This window comes from Rhyacophila brunnea, unplaced genomic scaffold (genome assembly GCF_057557595.1).
Source record: "Rhyacophila brunnea isolate RB1 unplaced genomic scaffold, BYU_Rbru_1.0 scaffold_23, whole genome shotgun sequence".
In the NCBI taxonomy this organism is placed as follows: domain Eukaryota; kingdom Metazoa; phylum Arthropoda; class Insecta; order Trichoptera; family Rhyacophilidae; genus Rhyacophila; species Rhyacophila brunnea.
The window spans coordinates 24,273,725-24,293,726 of record NW_028232893.1 but is presented as its reverse complement, the minus strand read 5'-3'; the positions used below and the strand labels follow the sequence as shown (position 1 = coordinate 24,293,726).

General features: G+C 38.0%; 1 protein-coding gene across 1 annotated transcript in view; it reads left to right on the top strand.

Annotated features, from left to right (window-relative positions):
• Br140 (bromodomain-containing protein 140) overlaps positions 1-14,048 on the top strand; it is a 30,835-nt gene extending 16,787 nt beyond the window's left edge. The window contains exons 15-21 of the mRNA XM_085950159.1: positions 837-1,011; positions 1,852-2,025; positions 5,050-5,232; positions 5,776-5,887; positions 7,752-7,994; positions 8,080-8,406; positions 9,930-14,048. Coding sequence (XP_085806285.1) covers positions 837-1,011; positions 1,852-2,025; positions 5,050-5,232; positions 5,776-5,887; positions 7,752-7,994; positions 8,080-8,406; positions 9,930-10,272 — 1,557 coding nt within the window. The 3' untranslated portion in view covers positions 10,273-14,048. The remainder of the gene's footprint in view (positions 1-836; positions 1,012-1,851; positions 2,026-5,049; positions 5,233-5,775; positions 5,888-7,751; positions 7,995-8,079; positions 8,407-9,929) is intronic.
• The last annotated feature ends 5,954 nt before the right edge of the window (positions 14,049-20,002 follow it).

The window sequence follows — 20,002 nt, the reverse complement described above, 5'->3', positions numbered from 1 at the left end:
AATCCAAGCCAGTGTGCTTTTTGGAATATACGAAATATGACGATTCGTATTCTGCAATTTAAATACAGTACTCTCTCAGTAATCTGCCACCGCAAAAACCAGACAAGTGTCCAATTAGTGAAAGCGGCGGATTATAGTGCGTACATACAGAATATGGTAAAAATTAAAGAATGTATTTCGTAAAAATAGTTTTTTTGTTTTTGAGAAATTTGTACTAGCAAATTACAGTTTTATTTATAATCAAAATCAAGTATTTACTAAATTATACATATTTATAAACTAAGTTGATTAACTAAAATAAATATTAAACAGTAAATCTGACACAACCAGTTGTTCAGTGAGGCAGATATTCTTGAATGGCTTAGGATCCCTGGCTTTCCTTATGACCGAAGGCTTCAGCTTGTGTGTCCTGGTTGCATTGGAGCACGGCATAATTGTGATGCCGTCCTTGGGCACTTTCCTCCCTTGTACATTACTTTCTTCGCGATGAACGTACGTTTTACGAAGGAGAAGTTTCCAAAATAAACCTGTCTCATCTGCGTTGTATACATGTACGCGGCGGACTTCTGAATTTGACAATCGAATACCGGTGAATTATAAAGCTTGATTTTGTGGTGCGGATTATTATAGTAGTTGTCAGATAATCGAGCAGCGAATTACTGAGAGTACTGTAAATGTTGTGTGATCAAGACGTATCTTTGGCCGCTATCTCGTAAGTTGTGATAGTTATATGACGTTTCAATATAAAGTGATTTTGTGGACCAAAAATCAAATCCTTCTCAACCTTTTTCACTCCATGGCACCACTATTCAAATTGTTATATTTTAAATTTGCAGAACGAAAAGCATCCGAGCGCAGAGACAATGCAGAGGCTCTGCTACCTGGCCACTCGCTGGAAGAAGTCTTCCCAGAACACCGCATCGCCCAGACTTGCGAGACGTCTCCGAGCCGCTCTGCAGAATACTGACGGGAAACCCAGTGGCAGTGGCAGAAGACGACGCCGCAAGAGAGGTAAACAAAACACCACAAAGCATTCTAATTCAGTAACATAGTTTTGATCATATAATACTATATAATTTGTTATGCCAAGAGAGATGCCCCGAAAATTTTCCGGTCAACGCTTTGGTTACTGTTATGGCTGCCTCATTGTCTTTCAACATGTCGTCGGTGGTACAACAACACAACAAGCGGACAGACCATCACACGGTCCGTGGTTATAATATTTAAGAATGCTGAACTCGTCGTTCATAATACCAGCGAGAGATGCTAGCCATGGCCACGGTAAAAAGGGTTACAGGTAAATTGTACGTAAACCGTTTCACCGTGGCACAGTTCGCCATGAGCTTTCTTATCAGAAAGAGATGACCGTATACTATATGGTCACCAATTTTAGATTCAATATGAACATTAATTCAATTTTTATAGCTGATTTTGGCAAAATTCATGAATTCAAGAATGAAAACCATCGCCTAACCTAACAAATAATCCAGTATATCGGCTATTTTCAACCGTATTTTATTTAGATATGAATTTTATGTCAGTACTATACGACCATATATTTCCAATACAACATTTCATGGTGAAGTGTGATACGGTGAACTGCATACGTACAAGTTTCCGGACACAAATTAAAAGGTACGCAAGAGACGCTACAGAACCCCCCTCATAGTGAAATGAGAGCATAGTATTATACTTATCATCTTGTATATTCAAAATTCAAAACATTCAATTTATTTCATACTTACTTTTAATCAACATTAAAATTGTCACACACTTATACAAAATAATTTAAAGACATTCGAAGACATTCTAAAGAATCGTCTTAAAATTAAGTTGTATAACTCCTTTCAGGTCCGAGTGAAGTAAGCGCATCGGAGGCAGAGGAAGGAATAGAGGGCGTAGCGGGAGTCGGTGTCTCACCACCGGGAACTCCTCACACGCCGCAGACCTCAGAGAGAATTGAAAGAACACCTAGCAAACATACTCCGCCATTTGTGGCTACACCTGGAGAACCAAGTCCTACTGGTCTGTTCATTCTTTATTTAGTCTCTAATTCAGTGTTCTATACATTTCCTATTACAGTAGAACCTCGATATAATGGACAAAATATTCCGTCAATAATGTGAAAATTGTTAACCGGATGTACGCCACAAGCGCGTTTACGTGCTCTACAATTCCGTGCATGCAAGGCCGGCCATAGAAAACGAGCGTGTATACACACTATACTTTACACTCACTACACTAGCCTCGGTCGGTTGTTTTAAATAAATTAATATATTGTACACAATATACTGCCATTTCTTGTAATTATGGTGACATTCTTAACCGATATACAAGTCTTTATGATATGCTTTTAATATACAGTCGAACTCGGTTTAGTACGATCACGGACATAGCGAGATCTCGGATGGAATGAGGAAACATTCGTTGACATTTTAGTTTATGATTTTCTCCATACAGTTATTCACTTTTATAACAAGCTACTTATCGGATATACCGAGCAAAAAAATCTACAAAAATTTCTTAAAACTGTTAATGTGTCGATCGTCTAAAATTTCGACCCTAAGCAATAAAATCCGACCATAGACCGATGCCGCCGGGATCGGATTACGTTTATGACACTATTTAAGTGTCAAGAGTACCTTATTGGTGTTTTCGCCGACAATATTGAAAAATTATCCACGCATATGGTTGAAATTTCATGTAAAAAATCCAAGCTGAAATCAGTAGTAGGTACCTACCAGCGTTTATTACAATAAACAACTTTTGTAGGTTACGATTGCCATGCTTGTTTCGGGGAAAAATTCTAATTGTGTATTTTTGTTTGAATCGCTACTTTTTGTGTTATGTGACCGCTCATTTAAAAATACCTATTCTCTGATATAACGAGTAATGCTTATAACGAGCAAATTCAGTCAGTCCCATCTTCCTCGTAATAACCGAGTTCGACTGTGTTTCTAAATAATGCTGTTTCTAAGATATTTTTTTTCATAGAAATTTGTGGTCCGCCGGTACCACCATTCTAATACCTCTCGGCATTTAAATAATTAAAAACATCCTGTTAATGTCTAAGTCCAAGAATCACCGCTTGTAAAAAATGATCTCCGCATGATAATCATGTCATACCTCTCGCACTCGAAATCGAGTCATAATGCCGTCCTGCTCATAGACTGAACATAGCACTGACATTTATTACGCTGGCCGCTAATTCACACAGCTGCACGCCATTTTAATTTGTTTACTCGAAATGAGTGGATGCATTTGATACTCTGTTCAATAATAGTTAGAAGTAGATGAAGGTGACCCTGGGTATCAATCACATCATGACTGAAAATAGCAGATGAAGTTATGATCTTCGAAAATGAGGATGGAAGTGAAGATAGCGAGGAAGAAGAGGAAGAAGGAATAACACAGCCAAAAATAGTTATCAATGATAAGATCGCATCTCGACGATAACATTTATTGACAATTGAGGCGTCTAATTCCAAAAAGTCCACATTTGGTCAAAATCGAGAAAAAATACGCACGCATTCTTTGTATATTTTTACACAATATTGGTCTATAAATTCCAAAACGCGACAAAACCCTACGAAAAAAAATATTTTAAGTCTCGATTTATCACAAAAAGCGGCAAGTCCGTGTTTCATATTATTTAAATCATGGTTGATTTCGCGCGTGTTTAAGTCAACCAATAAGGGAACGTTCAATATTGGAAATGGCGTCTCCCATGCTGTAGCATCCAGTAAATTCATGACAGTGCCACGGAAATATGTGCCTTATGCCGAATAAATTAAAAAGTGAGGTACAAGTAGCGTTACGTCCAATTTTATTTTGCCTATATTTATTACATTTAAGAGTTTATCGGCTGAAACAAATTGCCATTTGGTCCTAATTTCGACATAGAATACAACGGAAAAAATAATCTCACATTAAAACAAATAATTGAAGCTTGAAACATAAAGACATTGTTTCCCGCAAATATCGAATTGTGGACCTATCGCTTTTTGTAATTAGACGCCTCAATTCATCAGATAATGAAATTCAACTATATTACACGTGTTTTCATAATTTTAGAGAGTTGATTATGAAAAAACAGCAGACTTCTAAAGTGCAAACAAAACTTGATTCTTTTTTCAAAGCAGGATTACCGAAAGCAAGCACGTCTACATCGAACATTAATGTCACTCCACAACGGGTGTGTCTGGATATATCATCCGAAGACAAATAAACAGGATTTTTTTGTGTTTTTATATAACGGACTTTTGGCTTTAACGCACAACCCCTCACCTGCATTAGTCTGTTATATCTAGGTTCTACGAGACATCAAATAGTACAAAAATTACTGCACCTAACAAAACCAATAACAGAAATATCGTCGCCGTAGATGTCAAGCCACAAATTTGGCGAAAATGAGTAAAGTACACAAAAGCATTTTAAAATCATCAAAGATGCAGTGGTCAATGGATTTAAGCCACAAAACTCTTTTGACTACATTTTTTGTACATTTCAATATTCAGTGGTCAAGAGATATAACACACATAACTTTTAAGATACTATTTTTTTTAGTTATTTGTACAAAATAATAAAAAGATAACACCGCAAAGTATATTCTATGTCGAAAGTTTCACCGTTACCTATATCTTTAAAAACAAAAAAGCTCAATAAAAAAAACTTTCGAGTGCCTGTTTCTCAGCAATATAATTTTGTGGACTGGCTCCCTTGACATCTACAGCGACGATATACTATCAGAACACAATGTCTTATTCATATTTATATGAAGTCAAAAATTTTAATTTGTCTGATTGTTGTATATAATTGAAAATTAAATTATTAATTGAACTGGCGTTCACGTGGTAGATCTCCATTATCCATGAAAATTAAATTCCAGAATGATTGTTTCCCAAATATAACATAATAACTATCATTTTGACAAAGGGATTGAATTAACCAAGCTAAATCGCAATAATTTAACATTATATTTGAAGATATAGGCAATCACGACTTGGCCCTGCTTTGCATATAACGATCTATTGTCTTTTCATCCTACAGGCGTAAACCGTCGCACTGCCGTGTTGTTCACCCGCAAAGCCCAATCTGCAGCCGCCTTCAGCAACATCAAAGTCCCTCGCCGGGCGGAGCTGTCGGCCCTCTCCGATAAACCGTCTCCCTCACTGCCCATCGCCTCTTCTCTTACAAAGCATCTACCCAATGGCGGAAGCACCCCAATGGATGGTGAGACGCTAACTTATTAAATTTTAAATAATTAACTTATTTATCTCGGTCCTTCCCCATTCGATTGAGAACTTCATCATTTGTCACCCGGTCAGTTCGAGAAATTTTGAGGATGCGTCTTATACAGCCACATCTCGAAAGCTTCAAGTCTCTGTGACATCTCTCGGTTTAGCGTCCATACTTCCATACCATAGAAAAGAATTGAGAGATATGTAGTATCAAAACCAGGAAACTACGGTACCTCGGCCATATTATGAGAGGACAAAAGTACAGTATTCCCCAACTTGTCATTCAAGGAAAGATCAATGGTAAGCGTAGCAGAGGACGGCGCCGCATTTCGTGGCTTAAGAACCTCCGTGATTGGTACGAGTGCAGCTCCACTGAACTGTTCCGGGTAGCAGACGACAAATCTAAGACCTCCGCTAGGGGATGGCACAATAAGAAGAAGAATTATTTGTCTTGTTACATATGGTAATAAATGTCAAACTTCCTAACTGGTTATCTCTGGCGTTCTTTATCCAAAAAAGCATTTATTTATTTCAGTTCTTGGTTCTTCGACATCATTGAACGCTACACCTGCCGTTGAGAAGAAGAAAGGTAGAGGGAGGCCTCGAAAGCACAACAAAGAAAAGGTTAACCCCACTGACAAATCAAGGTATATACTTGGTACTAGTTTTTATTATTTTTTAGAGTACGGAGCTCTGCAATCTCCAGAAAAACTGTCAATTGAATATTTTATTGTCAGCCAGTTGGAAGTCATATCCGATTTCAACTCTGCACAATGTCTTTATTAGCAGAAAGACAGTTTACATTTCATTGAACTTTTGTTTTTGACCATGTTTGATCTTAAGAAGGTCATTTGAGTATCCACAGAGTAGACTGGAGGTTTGTATTAACAGATTTTTGTTTTTACGAGAAATGGATGTTAGCCACTTGCTCAACCTACTACAGTAAAACCTCGTTAATACGAATTCCATGGGACCGAAAATCGAAAAAAAATTCGAATTACGAATTATGAAATGTATGAGGAAAAATATTTAAATTTAAAAAAAAAAAAAAAATTTTGATTATCATTAATTTTGTTTCCGATCATAGATGTGCCTACCGAATTGGGTCATAAAATGTCAGGATTATTTTTATTACCTTCTTAAAATAAGTAATTTTTGATTTTTTAAGAAAAGTCTCATAATTTTGAATGACTGGCTCATGAAATAGTGTACTTTATTACGATTTATTGAATATTTTTGTATGCCAGGGACTCTGAAATCATTTCGAATTAAAGGTATGGTTTTATATGAAAATAATGTTCAAGGGACTTTTTTTTTGGGAAAATTTAGAATTACGGCGAATTTCGAATTATCAGTGTTCTTACTAACGAGGTTTTACTGTAGGTCCATACTCTGAACATCATAATTATGTCATTTGAAACACGACCTCAGAAACATACCTATTAGAAAAAATCTTATATGATGCCTTCTATATAATATAATATTTGGCCAATGTACTTTACCAATGTAGTCAAAAGTGTCATACATAATTACCATAAAAATTAACATAATAATCATACAACTGAAACGCTTTACAAATTTCGCTAATATTACTATACCAATAAAAGGTACTTACCTCTATTACTAGCCACCGCCAGGAATCTCTCCTAATACAAGACTTTCTCTAATAAGAATTCTTCTAATTTTTTCCAAATTATGTTCAATACATATATACAATAGTTCATAATTTTATAATCATCTAATCATTTGAAGAACCGAAACATACAAATCTATTATTGGTAACGATGGCCGCGCGGATTAATCGTCGGCCTATAGCGATGTGGGTCCCAGGTTCGAATCCTGGGTCTGGCAAGTACACATTGTTTTTCAATTTATGTATGAGTCAGAGTATGGACCTAATAGGTTGAGCAAGTGGATGACATCCATTTCTCGTAAAAAACAAAAATCTGTTGATACAAACTTCCACTCTGTGGAGATCCATATGATCTTATTAGGATCGGACATGGTCGAATAAATATAATAATTAAAAAAATAGTTTATATTTTATAATCGTCCAAAGAAAACAGCAACCAAAACGTAAATCTATTTTTGGTATCATATCGTCATTGTTCTGACATGCATTCGAAAAAATGACATATTCAGTTAGTTATACTAAAATGTTCCTTATTTCAAACTTTACCGTCTGGAAACCTTCTTAATAAATAAACAGTCTTTATTTTAAAGTCATCCTTTTTACGATTACTTAATAAACTCACACGATAGACCATTTCAAACATTTTAACAACTTCAAAGTCAAATTACTCAAAACGAGTATTCTCCAGTTAGTGTGTTCTGCCAGAACAGAGACGATATATCAATGCATTGAATTAAGTTTTTCTTAAATTTTTATTCTTTTCAGAGATCCTGAGGCGCCCCAAGGTGCTGCACTCTTAATACTGCTGTTGTAATTAATATAAAAATGCAAATGGAAAGAACGATCATAAGGAATAAAGGGTATGATGTGATTTCCAGACCGCCAGACAAACCTGCAAGTAGTGGTCATCGACAGACATCTTCGACAGCATCCCAGACTTCAGTGCCTGCCTCCTTTCTGGTGTACCGAGGTCCCCGCGACGAGGTGGGCTCCGGGGTGGACAGCGATAGTGCACGTTCCACCGGCAGCTACACCTCCACCTGCAGCTCTTGCACGCACTACGACCACGAGGGCATGTCCAGCTGCTCCGACAGTTGCAGTATTACTTCCGGCAGCGATAGGTTAGTAGGGCATTGTGTAATGTTTGTTTTCGACCCAAAACCATTATTTAACAGAAACACTTAAAATTATTTCTTATCTTATCAGATCCAGCTGTTTCAACGACACGATGGAATCGACAACCAACCAAACGGCCAGCGACGCAGAACACAACGTGACACGCATGTCCGGTGGCAAAATGCATCCGGCACTGCACTCTTCCTCGCGCCACTGGTCCAGTGACATGTCCGACGGAGAGGGCAGCCACCCTTCAACGGCCACCACCCTCCCTCCCTCTACTCCTGTGAAAAACTCTCGCAGGAGAGGAAGAACTCCCGGAAGGAATACAAACAAACCGACACCCACTCGGGACAGCAGTGAAGTTCTGGATTCATCTAATTTGGCGCCTCTACAATTGGTCTGGGCAAAGTGCAGGTGAGATTAGTTCGATGCAATTTATGCTAATACATTGTTTTATACATAATTTAAGCCACGAGGTGCTGTTAAAACATAGCACTTATTGTAACAATTGCAACTAACTTACTGTAATTGTTACAATACGTGCTAATACTTCGATACAAACCTACCCTAGATAGCTGCCAGAGCGGCCGAAAGCAGTCTTGTGTATAGAATAGATGCGATGGAATTGGCTGTTTCAATGAATTCAAAATTGTATTAAAATTTGGTTCAAATGTTTGCAGTTTTTGACTGTAAGCGGAGATGGAATTTGTCGCAATTAGTATGTCACTGCGTAGCATAGAGATAATGCGCGGATGGGGCGTAAACCTGGGAGATGCAGGGTTCGATTCCCTGCCGGGGTGGCTAAAGATTTTTTCTATTGGTTATAATATATTTTCTTAGAAAGTGTTTTTCAGAATTATTTAAGTTCAATAATTAGAATGGTACATTCTTAAATCTTGTGAATTATTCATTGAATAAAAGAAATAGTTAATTAAAAAATATACAGCTCTTTTAGTAATTTCCTGTAGGAATAGGAATAAACCTGTAATAGCCTATACCCTGCATTTTAGCGTGTTGCATGACGTGTGTTGAATTCAAAATGAATTATTTAAAAGATAAAACAGTAAGTTATATAACAAATTTGGATGTTTATCTTTATATGAGGCGCCTAATTCCAAAAAGCGATAAGTCCACATTTGGTCAAAATCGAGAAAAAAATACCCATGTATTCTTTGTATAATTTTACACAATATGTATTGATCTATAAATTCCAAAACGCGACATGATCTTACGAAAAAAAATATTTTAAGTCTCGATTTATTACAGAAAGCGCCAAGTCCGTGTTTAATATTATTTAAAGCTTGGTTTATTTCGCGCGTGTTTAAGTCAACCAATAAGGGAACGTTCAATATTGAATAGGGCGTCTCCCATGCTGTAGAATCTGGTAAACTTATGACAGTGCCACGGAAATATGTGCCTTATGCGGGATAAATTAAAAAGTGAAGTACAAGTAGCGCCAAGTCCAATTTTATTTTGCCTATATTTATTACATTTAAGAGTTTATCGGTTGAAACAAATTGTCATTTGGTTCTAATTTCGATATAGAATACAACGGGAAAAAAATCTCACGTTAAAACAAATAATTGAAGCTAGAAACATAAAAACGTTGTTTTCCGATAATATTGAATTGTGGACTTGTCGCTTTTTGTAATTAGACGCCTCATATAATATGTCACATTTTATTGGACTTGTGCTTTGCTTTACCACTTTTTATGTTACGGGTTATTGGCATGCTATGTAGTTACAACTTACAACATGTGTGTGCTATTAACAGTCAGATACGGGATATTAAATATTTTGTTTTTTTAGCTTCCTGCACAATTTGTAAAAAGTCATTTACGGGATATTAACATTAAGCCATCGATGGTTAATTTGTTTGATTACATATAAAACAATATGCATTGATATCAGTTACATAATTCACGCTTGATTTTTAGGGGCTACCCGTGGTACCCGGCCCTGATAATCGACCCGAAGATACCCAAAGGCTTCGTCCACCACGGTGTACCGCTCCCTGTCCCTCCGCAGGATGTTCTCGCCCTCAAGAAGAACCACTCCAATGAGCCGCTCCTCTTCCTGGTGCTGTTCTTTGACGCCAAGCGCACCTGGCAGTGGCTGCCTCCTAACAAACTCGAACTGCTCGGGATAGAGAAGTCAGTGGACCAGTCCAAGCTGGTGGAGTCCAGGAAGCCGACGGAGCGCAAGGCCGTCAAGAAGGCCTACCAGGACGCCATGCACTACAGCAAGCAGGTTGACGGGGAGCCCTTGCAACGCAAATGATTGTCATACAGCTTGGGGTCTTGGCTCCAAGAGGCTGCTAACATGAGACTGCTCCGATCATTCAAGACATGAGCGGTACCCATTTATTGGTGGAAATTGTAATCACACTTTCCATACAAAATGTATTCCAATTTAATCTTAAGGCGCACAGTACACAGACATTTGCCAGCTCGCACATCTAAACTCGTCTCGTCTGCGGCACAGCCATAAATCGAACCTTATAGGAATTTCGCATGCATGTTGGCATCTAGCGACAATAATGCGTGTCGAAATCTCAGTCATCAAATGTCATCAGACGCCGAAATAGCGATTATTATGTATTGGTACTGCAGAAATTTAAATTGAATGTGAAAATATTGGGTTCATCCGTCAATTAGGCACATTGATGCACAGTGTAATAAGTAATAGGATACGGCAACCAGCGAGATTGACGTCTGAATAGAAATGGCTGACTCGCAGCGTGTATGCATGCGTAACTGCAACACAGATGGATAAGTGACATGCGGTGCAAGTCATGTGAAATTTATTGCTGGCGATACCATTTTTTTTTTCAAACTAAAATTTTGCATTCCAGCACTGTTCAAAGGTCCATAAGATAACAATTACGTCACAACGACGTATTCCACATCTTACAGACTGGACAAGTTTAGGTGTGCGAACCGGCTGGGCTGGGCTTAGAAACGCAAACAAAATTGAAGTTCTACCTGTGCACACGGGACACATTTTAATCCATATAGTTGAAATTTTCAAAGACTCCACCGTTAGAATATTCAAAAATCATTTCCATCATTGATTTTGGTGAAAAATGACAAATAGGTGTAAATTTTCGATACATGCATCGAGTCAAATACCAATGTAGTGTTTTAATCATTTGTTTTTAAACACTCGAGCACCTGGCGTTTTCATGCGCACAATGAGGTTTTAATATAGATTTCGAAAAAAAATCATATAGTTAGGTATATGGGTCATTCTTTCAAAAGTGTGTACGTCTTGTGAAAAAAATTCTCAAGTCATGTCACGCGTCAACAGTTGACGATTAGTCACACAGTATATATGAACGCAGGAATGTTGAGGACTATACGACAATTTCCATATTAATGCTGGTCCGGGTGCATGATCCATTCGTCCATTGTCATTTTCACACTCTGTGCGATCTGACTGACTGGCATGTGACCGCTTCCACTAAGAGCTACCCGCACGCAAAGAATTTTGTGGATGTAGTGCGTGGTGGTGACGAATTATATAACTACAACTTCAACGACATGTATAGCTAAGTCAGTATACAGTGGCATCATAGGCAATTCGCGTATGTATTGGAACTGTAGTACATTGAGTTACATGTGTAACATAAATGTCAACTAAATCCCATACACAATGTCGACGTGTTTCACTTCACGCCGAGTTTGTATGTGTAAAAGAAAAGAGCTAAATTCGATTGTGTTTTATCTCCTTGTAGTAGTGAAATGAAATACGTATGTATTAAATTCACCATGGGTTACTTCTAATGAAGTCAGAGTCGTGATTCATGGTATTTTAACGGAGTTGTCAATTTTTTTAATCGTGAAAATCGGAATCACAGACGGATTTTGAGTCGGAGTCGGTTTGTTGTTTTTAAGATTCCGCGGATCTGGTGTAGAATGAATCTCAAACATCATCTTAAACTTAAATCTGGCTCTCCGGACCTTACTGACATTCATCTAATCCGGATAGCGAACAATATACTATCACGGATTTTTCAAACCTTGAAATCTATAAGTAAAGACTTATAACAGAGATGGTGCTCCTGCCGACCACGCTCTCACATCCACCTGCCTTTGCCACCTTTCGGTGTAGAGCATGAGGTTCTCTTTCTCAAAGGGAGTGGACTCTGCCGCTATTCAAAGCAGCTAAACCCACGCCGGGAAGTGTCTCCCATGGCGTGGATCCCCAGACTCTTATGGAGTCCGGCATGAGGATTGCATGTTTCACTGAACCTTAAACGACCTCCATCCACCAGGATGGACGCCAGCAAGCTTTTCTTTGTGAGGGAAACAGCTGCAAAAGACCATGTGTTTAGTGGGAATTCTAGGTTAATAATTAAAAGATGATTTAAGTTAGGTCGCTGTAAGTTGCAACATTTAATAGGAAAATACTAGTACAGCGACGGTTCACAAATAATTACAGGGAAATTAAATGGGACGGAGATCGTCACACGAGCATCTCCGTCGCCAGCAATAAACCTAAACCTTAATAAAACATGATGAGAATAAAGATAAGAATTTACACATATTTACATGCATCCGTATGCGGTGGCATAACGGAGCTAATAGAGTCCTCCTCGGTTTGTCCTTTCAACTTCAACATCTTCGGGTTCACACCATCGATAACTAAACCGAAGACACTTTTCACATTCGGCGCGTGCCCGGATAGCAAGTCGCCTGCCCGCCCCAGCGGGCAGCGTCTCCGGCACGTGCGCTCAGCACAACGGCAGAAAGTAGAAGAGAGTGAGGAAGGGGAACCGCCTTGCTCCCGCCCGCTGCTCCGCGTCTCCCCCCACCTAACCGGCCTAAACCTAAACGTCCCATCCGGCCAGTCATTTAAACAAATTAAACAATGCTATTATACTGCCATCTTTGGATGGTGTGTGTGTATTTACATGTGTAATAGATACCCACAGATGTCACAACTTATATTTAAAACACTAAAAAGTTATTGACTATAGACGCTCTTACCCCGTAGACGCACTTACCCTAACTCACCTTACTAATTTAATCCTATATAATGTGAACAGTATAGGGCTTTGTTTGAGAGTACTGGGCCAAAGGCGTCCAGTGTGACAACCACTGGTTGAAGCTTTATAGATTTGGCTACCCAAAGCCACTTCACAATCCTCGAATTAGGCCCTTTTCAGGGAGGGGTGCATCTGCGGGTTTTCTAGCTCAATTATTTAATTTAATTAAATACATTTTTTCTTCGTGTTCTATGAACTGAACACAGATGGCAATAGCATAAAAAAAAAATAATTGTTTAATTTATATTCGAAGATTGTGGGTCGTCAAAAGTTGGCTAGCCAGACAGGTGCAGTTGTGTTGATGGTTAGACCAACCGAAGACAAACAAAGCCCTATATCTACGTGTATTTGGTGAGATGTGGCACCACAAAGCTCGCCAATCATATAACAATTACGTCCGGTGAAATGCCCTTTCTGCGGGCGGGAGGAGCGGTTCTGTTCCGCGGAAATTAACCCGACATAATTAATTTATTTATTAGGATTAACTAGTCCGTGTGCAATAACGGAATGCGAAATAAAAATTTAAAAAAAAAGAAAGAAGGCCAAACACGGAAATCGATATATAGACACAAAAGGTTCGCGCTTTAGGTAATATGCCTCCATCTGATTTTTATAGATGGCAGTGCAGGTTCGGGAAATCGATAATCGCCATTATTTCAAACCAAGAAAAAGAACGACATAGTAGAATTTAACACGACAATTAGTTACTTTACACTTCGCTTAACATCTATTGTGGTACCACATAACATACTACAAACATCACAGGTCAATTAGACTTAATTCCTAAACACGTAAATGGCAATATTGGAATTAATAGATCGAGAATTAAATTTAAATATAACCACGGAATAATATGACCTGGGTGGTCACGAATAATACAGCGATCTTTATGAGGAGCAGAACACACACGTAAATCGGCAATATAAAAATCCTTAAACATTAATGGGATTCTATACGCTATGAAACAATTACACAATAACAATTAAAAACAAAACCAATAACAACTAGAATTGAGTACCTTGGTATCAAAGTGGGACATGAGCCATCTGCAATAATTTGCAGGAGAGGCGATTTTTCATTTCATATAAATATTGAAACATAATATATATAAAAAAAATACTTGAGTAATGCTTAGAGGTATAGAATCACATTTATTAAGTTAAATCTAAGATATTCATTTTGTAAATATCAAATATAATCGTTCAAAATTGCTTACGTCCGTTTTTGACACATACTTTTGCGTTTGTCCGTGTTTGATACGCAAACGGCCGTACGTGTCCGCTTTTGACAGAAAGTTTAATTTTTTTAAATAAAATTGCAAGGTAGTTCAGATTTCTTTTATTGACAGAATTTAACAATAAATGAAAAGCCTTAAAATTAATAATCATTTATTTTCTGGAGATAGGTAACAATTCGCAGAAAATTCAAATTTTTTTAAAATAAAATTTCAAGGTAGTTCAGATTTCTTTTATTGAAAAGATTTAACAATAAATGGAAAGCCTTAAAACTAATAATCATTCATTTTCTGGAGATAACAATTCGCAGAAAGCTTAATTTTTTTAAATAAAATTTCAAGGTAGTTCAGATTTCTTTTATTGAAAAGATTTAACAATAAATGGAAAGCCTTAAAACTAATAATCATTCATTTTCTGGAGATAACAATTCGCAGAAAGCTTAATTTTTTTAAATAAAATTTCAAGGTAGTTCAGATTTCTTTCATTGAGAAGATTTAACAATAAATGGAATGCCTTAAAATTAATAATTATTCATTTTCTGGAGATAACAATTCGCAGAAAGTTTAATTTTTTTTAAATAAAATTTCAAGATAGTTGAAATTTCTTTTATTGACAGGATTTAACAATAAATGAAAAGCCTTAAAATTAATAATCATTCATTTTCTGGAGATAATAATTCGACTCCCGCAAGTTCCACGTCATCTCCATCAAGTGTATCAATAGCTTCTAAATTATTCACTTCTTCAAAGCATTCACATGCATGAATATCTTCAGTATATTGTTGGCCATCGATTGGCAAATTATTATTTGTTTCAATTATGTTCTTATACCAATGCAGGGTTTCTATATTCTTCCATTCGAGTCCAAAATGTTTCGAAAGTAGAGAATTTACATCGTTTATCTTGTTTTCATTCAGTTTAACGCCTATAGGAATCGGTGCTGGATTTACTGCATCGTATGTTTTATTCTTTTTTAGAATTTGCTTCTCTCTCGCGATGTCACAATTGTAAGGTATTTCACCTCTTACCACAATATTATTCTTTTTCGTTTTGCGGAATAAAATTCTCTTGCATTGAGATATTTTGAAATGTAATTGTGCTGTAGATTTTATGTTTATTTTAGCTTCGTCTTTCCAATTATGAGGACTCCAATCTGTACCAATTATTTTCAATGTTCCGTGTGCTTTAAATACATCATGATATTCTTCAATATGTATTATTGTTTTCTTTTTCTTTAAGTCTCTTTCGATAAGACCAAATACCCGATCTGCTGGAAGGAAAGAATGTCCAGTGACTGGAAAAATTATCTCTAGCTTAGTGATTGATGGAGGAGCATTGTTATGAAGCCATTTGGCACACATCGTTACTATTGTTAAATTTTTATTTTGGCCAGCACACCCATCTGCTACCAACCGAACATTTGTGTATCCGTTCAATACTTTTGATTGTAGTTCATTGAAAATGATTGATGCTACTTCATTTGAAGATTTCCTCCCTTGGTTTTCATTCCATGTATAAATTGACACATTTTGTGGTGACAAATTATTTTTTGACGTTCCTGATACGACTGCTAAATTGAAGCAGTAAAATTGTCTCGAGTAATAGGCGGACTGGTCACTAACTTTTGGCAACACAAGGTTTTTCTGGCAATCGAAGGACATAAGAAAACAATCATCGTTTTTCTTCTTCAAATATTCGAAAAAACAGTTTGCTTTTTTTTTGTGTAGAGTAAGTTTAAATATCAAATCTTTTTTCTCATTTTCATCCTTTTCTAATTTCACTTTTTCTTTTAATTCCAAACATGTGCTACATTCATCAGTGCTTGGAGTTGCAAAACTCATATTAAACCGGGTATTAAACAACATCCGAAAGTATGACATTTTTACTTTGAAGTCATCAGTGACGCTATTATTATACATTGACCATATTTTGGTAATGCTTAGATCTGAATCTAAGTAAATTCTTGTACTTCGGTCTCGTTTATAATGTGACTCAATTCCCTTGAGACATTTGGTGAAATCGATGACAGAATTCATCTTGTTTTCAAAAAGTTTATCCTTTCTTGATCCACCCCTTGTTTCAATGGGTACTAACATGTTATTTTTTTTAAACCGTTGGAAGACTCCGATAACTCTATGTTTTGTTATATTTAATGTTGATAAAAACGTGGCCCTGCATACGGGAAGACAATTCCCAGCAGTGTTTATAATGCTGTAATGAAATGTAGCCATTTTTTGTTTTATAAAAACTTTTTGACGGCGTCTTTTTGGTACGAGAGTCCTACAGTATTTCAAAATAAAAGAATCCTGCTTGTCTTTAGCTGGTGCAGAATAAAACGATTCGTGAAACTTCCTTATGTCTTCCATTGTCAATAATCTGCATTGAAGACCACGACGATGGCCGCATTTAGGAAAGGAAGGCACGCCTTTTGCAGAATATCTGGAAAAAATAATATATTTTAGTGTTTTATTCAACTTAGAAACCACGGTTAGGTGGTGCCTTCGGATGAAGGTGCTGTGGAGACCCAGGTGGGGTGTTCAAGGCGTCGGAGAAGAAAAAGAAAGCCTCTTCGAGTTGCGTAAGCTTCTTTTAAAGGCTTCTTTGCGCCGCCCGCGTGGAGGGGGCATTTCGGCAGCAGTCGTTAGTTCCACTATCCTCCGCTGAGGTAGATTCCGGCCTTTTTTTATTACGTCACGGTATGTCGGTGATTTTTAAACTGGCCGAAGGTCTTCTGGGATGTCGTCCACCTCGCCCTCCTGGTTCTGGGGTTTTTGGTGACCGCCTCCCTTCGCATAGGTGCAGAACGTCTTATCTGTTCAGCGGTGCCTCGCGCAGGTGACTGAGTTTGCCGCTACTTGCGGCGAGATGTCGCTAGGATGTCCGTTTTTGAGATCCGATAGTTGCGGCGGGAAAAGTTCGATATTTCGAAGATACCGACTTAATCACTATTGCCGGCTTATTTGAACATTAATTATTTACAATTTTAAGTCGAATGGAGTGGATATTCGAGCTGTCATGTCAGGTACTTGATATCTGGGAACGTCATGTTTCTCGCGGGAACGTGTGTCTTTAATTTATCGGATGCTTTATTTTCTATTTTCTTTGCGTAACACAGCAGGTAGTATGGTCAGGGTCGCATTGCTGACCTTGGAATGTTCCCGATTCGCCGCTTTCTTAAAACGACCGTTATGCCTTGCCCTGTTCCGTGCAGGGGTAAACAACCTTACCGCGGCGGTGATCGCGCGTATTGATTTGGTGACACTACCTAACTTACCCTTTCGCGTTACGGTATTGTTTTAAAAACAGAAATTATTTCTCTAGGTATCCTTTAGATACGTACCTCTTATGTTTTGTTTTGTTTTGAATTACGACTATAAACATTAATCCTGCGTGACACACCTTTATCTCGCTTATCTGGTAATTAGTACATTTTTAGTTAATTAAATACAAAGCATTTTTATTTGACTGAGCGGCAATAGACGGACATTTGGCTTAGCGGACTATAAGAAACATGAATGTGGCATCCATAGCTTCGCTCGCACTTTACCCTAAAGCGGTCCTCCATATACGTAGAAACGTGGAGGTATCAATAGGATCTCGTGCTTTGGGGTTTTTTATGTCGATACTTGGTTATTGAGGGAACTAAGCTTTTCAATAAACAATCCTGTTGTCGATTTATATCACCTAATGCCCAATAGTTTGTGTGTATCTGCTTTCGCTGGTCTGCCGTAATTTTGCGTTGCGAGAGACGCGCTAGTACTTAACATATTAATTAATACGGAAACAAAACACTTCTAAGTGACTCATTTCCCATGTCTACTGTGACATGTGACCGCATTGACAGCTTAGTATTGCCAGTTCCATAATGCACCATCTCAAGATATTGCCCTTTGACACTGAACAAAATAAATATATCTACATTCCGAAGTGCATCATCTCGTATACGATAGAGTGCGATAGCTTAACAAGTCTAGGCGCGTCGTGTCGGCTGTCTTGAAGTAATTAAACTTAACTTGCAATCATGGCCGACTCACGACCCGTGACAATGCCTGACTTGCAACAATATCTTGAGATTCGAGGTAGGTGGGAAGAAAGGAATGAGTGCCACCACAATTGGCCCAACCAATGTTCCTTATTCAAATAATTTGTTTCTCTGTTGTATCAACAATTTTATTATATTTTCTTGGTGAAGCACTTCGGTGTGGCCGAAGCCTGATAGAATAATATTTTAGTTAAACTTTCCTGGGAGTCATTCTTGATGAGAATATTTATCTTTTTAAATCCTCTACGTAGTATCACCTCCGAAGATAAAGGAGAGAGATCTTTACGTACTCCCTGACACTTGGTTTGATGTCAGATGAATAGCGCTATTTGTTGTTTGTATACTTTGGATCATAAAAAAATACGGATGGTTGCTTAGAGAATGGCGAGTTGCCTTATTCAGTGGGGGAATCGACGCATCATTTCTGTGCGATGAATGCTTAAAAGATACAATTGTGCAAGTAGAAGGATGATAGGCATCCTCAGGAACGAGAGGCTCGTCACATGCACTGACCACCGTGCACCCAACGTTAGATAGCACCAAATCTAACGTACGACCGAGACTATTTTTTACAGAAGAATACTATTTTAGATTTAAATAAAGCAGGTATAATCAGATTCAATTATACCAGCAGAATACAAATTAAATCTCCCAAAATAATAAATTTTTTGTTGGGCAATACCAAATTTTCTATAATTTGTAAAAAGTCACTGTAGGTAGTTGCTGAGCTACCGGGATGGAAGTATTTACCGGTCAAGTACAGTGAACAAGAGTTAAAATTTACTTTCAACAAATTAAAATCAAAATCATATTCACTCAAATTAGATCCCAGTGGATATAAAGTTTGTGTGGATAGTGCTACTCCATTTCTAATTGCTAGCAAAACCCCCCCCCCCTCGTCTACCAATTCGGCGGTCTGTTCTATGAACAGAATATTCACTGCCAAACAGCTCGTTGGCCGATATGGTATCGTCGAGCCATATCTCGCTAAGAGCAATCATTATCGATGGTCGTGCACAAAAAAATACCTTTAAATGTGTTTTCTTTCGTTTTTAAGCCTCTTACATTTTGATAATAAATCTGGCATGACCGACGTGCGGGGGGATTGTTGCATGATGTTTATTATGAGCGAGTAACGCTGTGGATGGGTGAAGGATTTCATTTGAGTAGTCTGTAATTGATCACTCCCTCTGTTCCGCGTACAGGCGAGCCGGACATGTTGCACCATGGGTCGGGTGGTCATATGGCCGCTTCTGACGGTGGCAGGAAACACATTTTGGAGAGGTGTCCTTCACGGGGCAGTCCGCATGGTTCGGCACAATGGGAACAGATGGCGTCTTTTGCCGAGCATGATTTAACCATGTGCCCATATAAATGGCATTTATTACATTTGATTAACCCCAGACAGTTCTGGAGTGGGAAAGAGGCCCACCCCATGTACAGCCTGTCATCCGCAATGAGAGCATACCACACCTCGGCAGGTACATAAGTGACATAATGGTATCTGTCAGTCCTGGGATCCGCCTTGTGGCTGAGGCGTACGGCCTGGTGGGTCTTCTCATATAAGCTCGTCTGCTCTCTCGTAAAGTTGTAAATCGCCTCCCGAAACTGGGGCTCTGTAGTGGAAGCCGGTATATTAAGAAATGATAACGGGAGGCTGCTTTTTTCCTGCGTGTTCAACTCT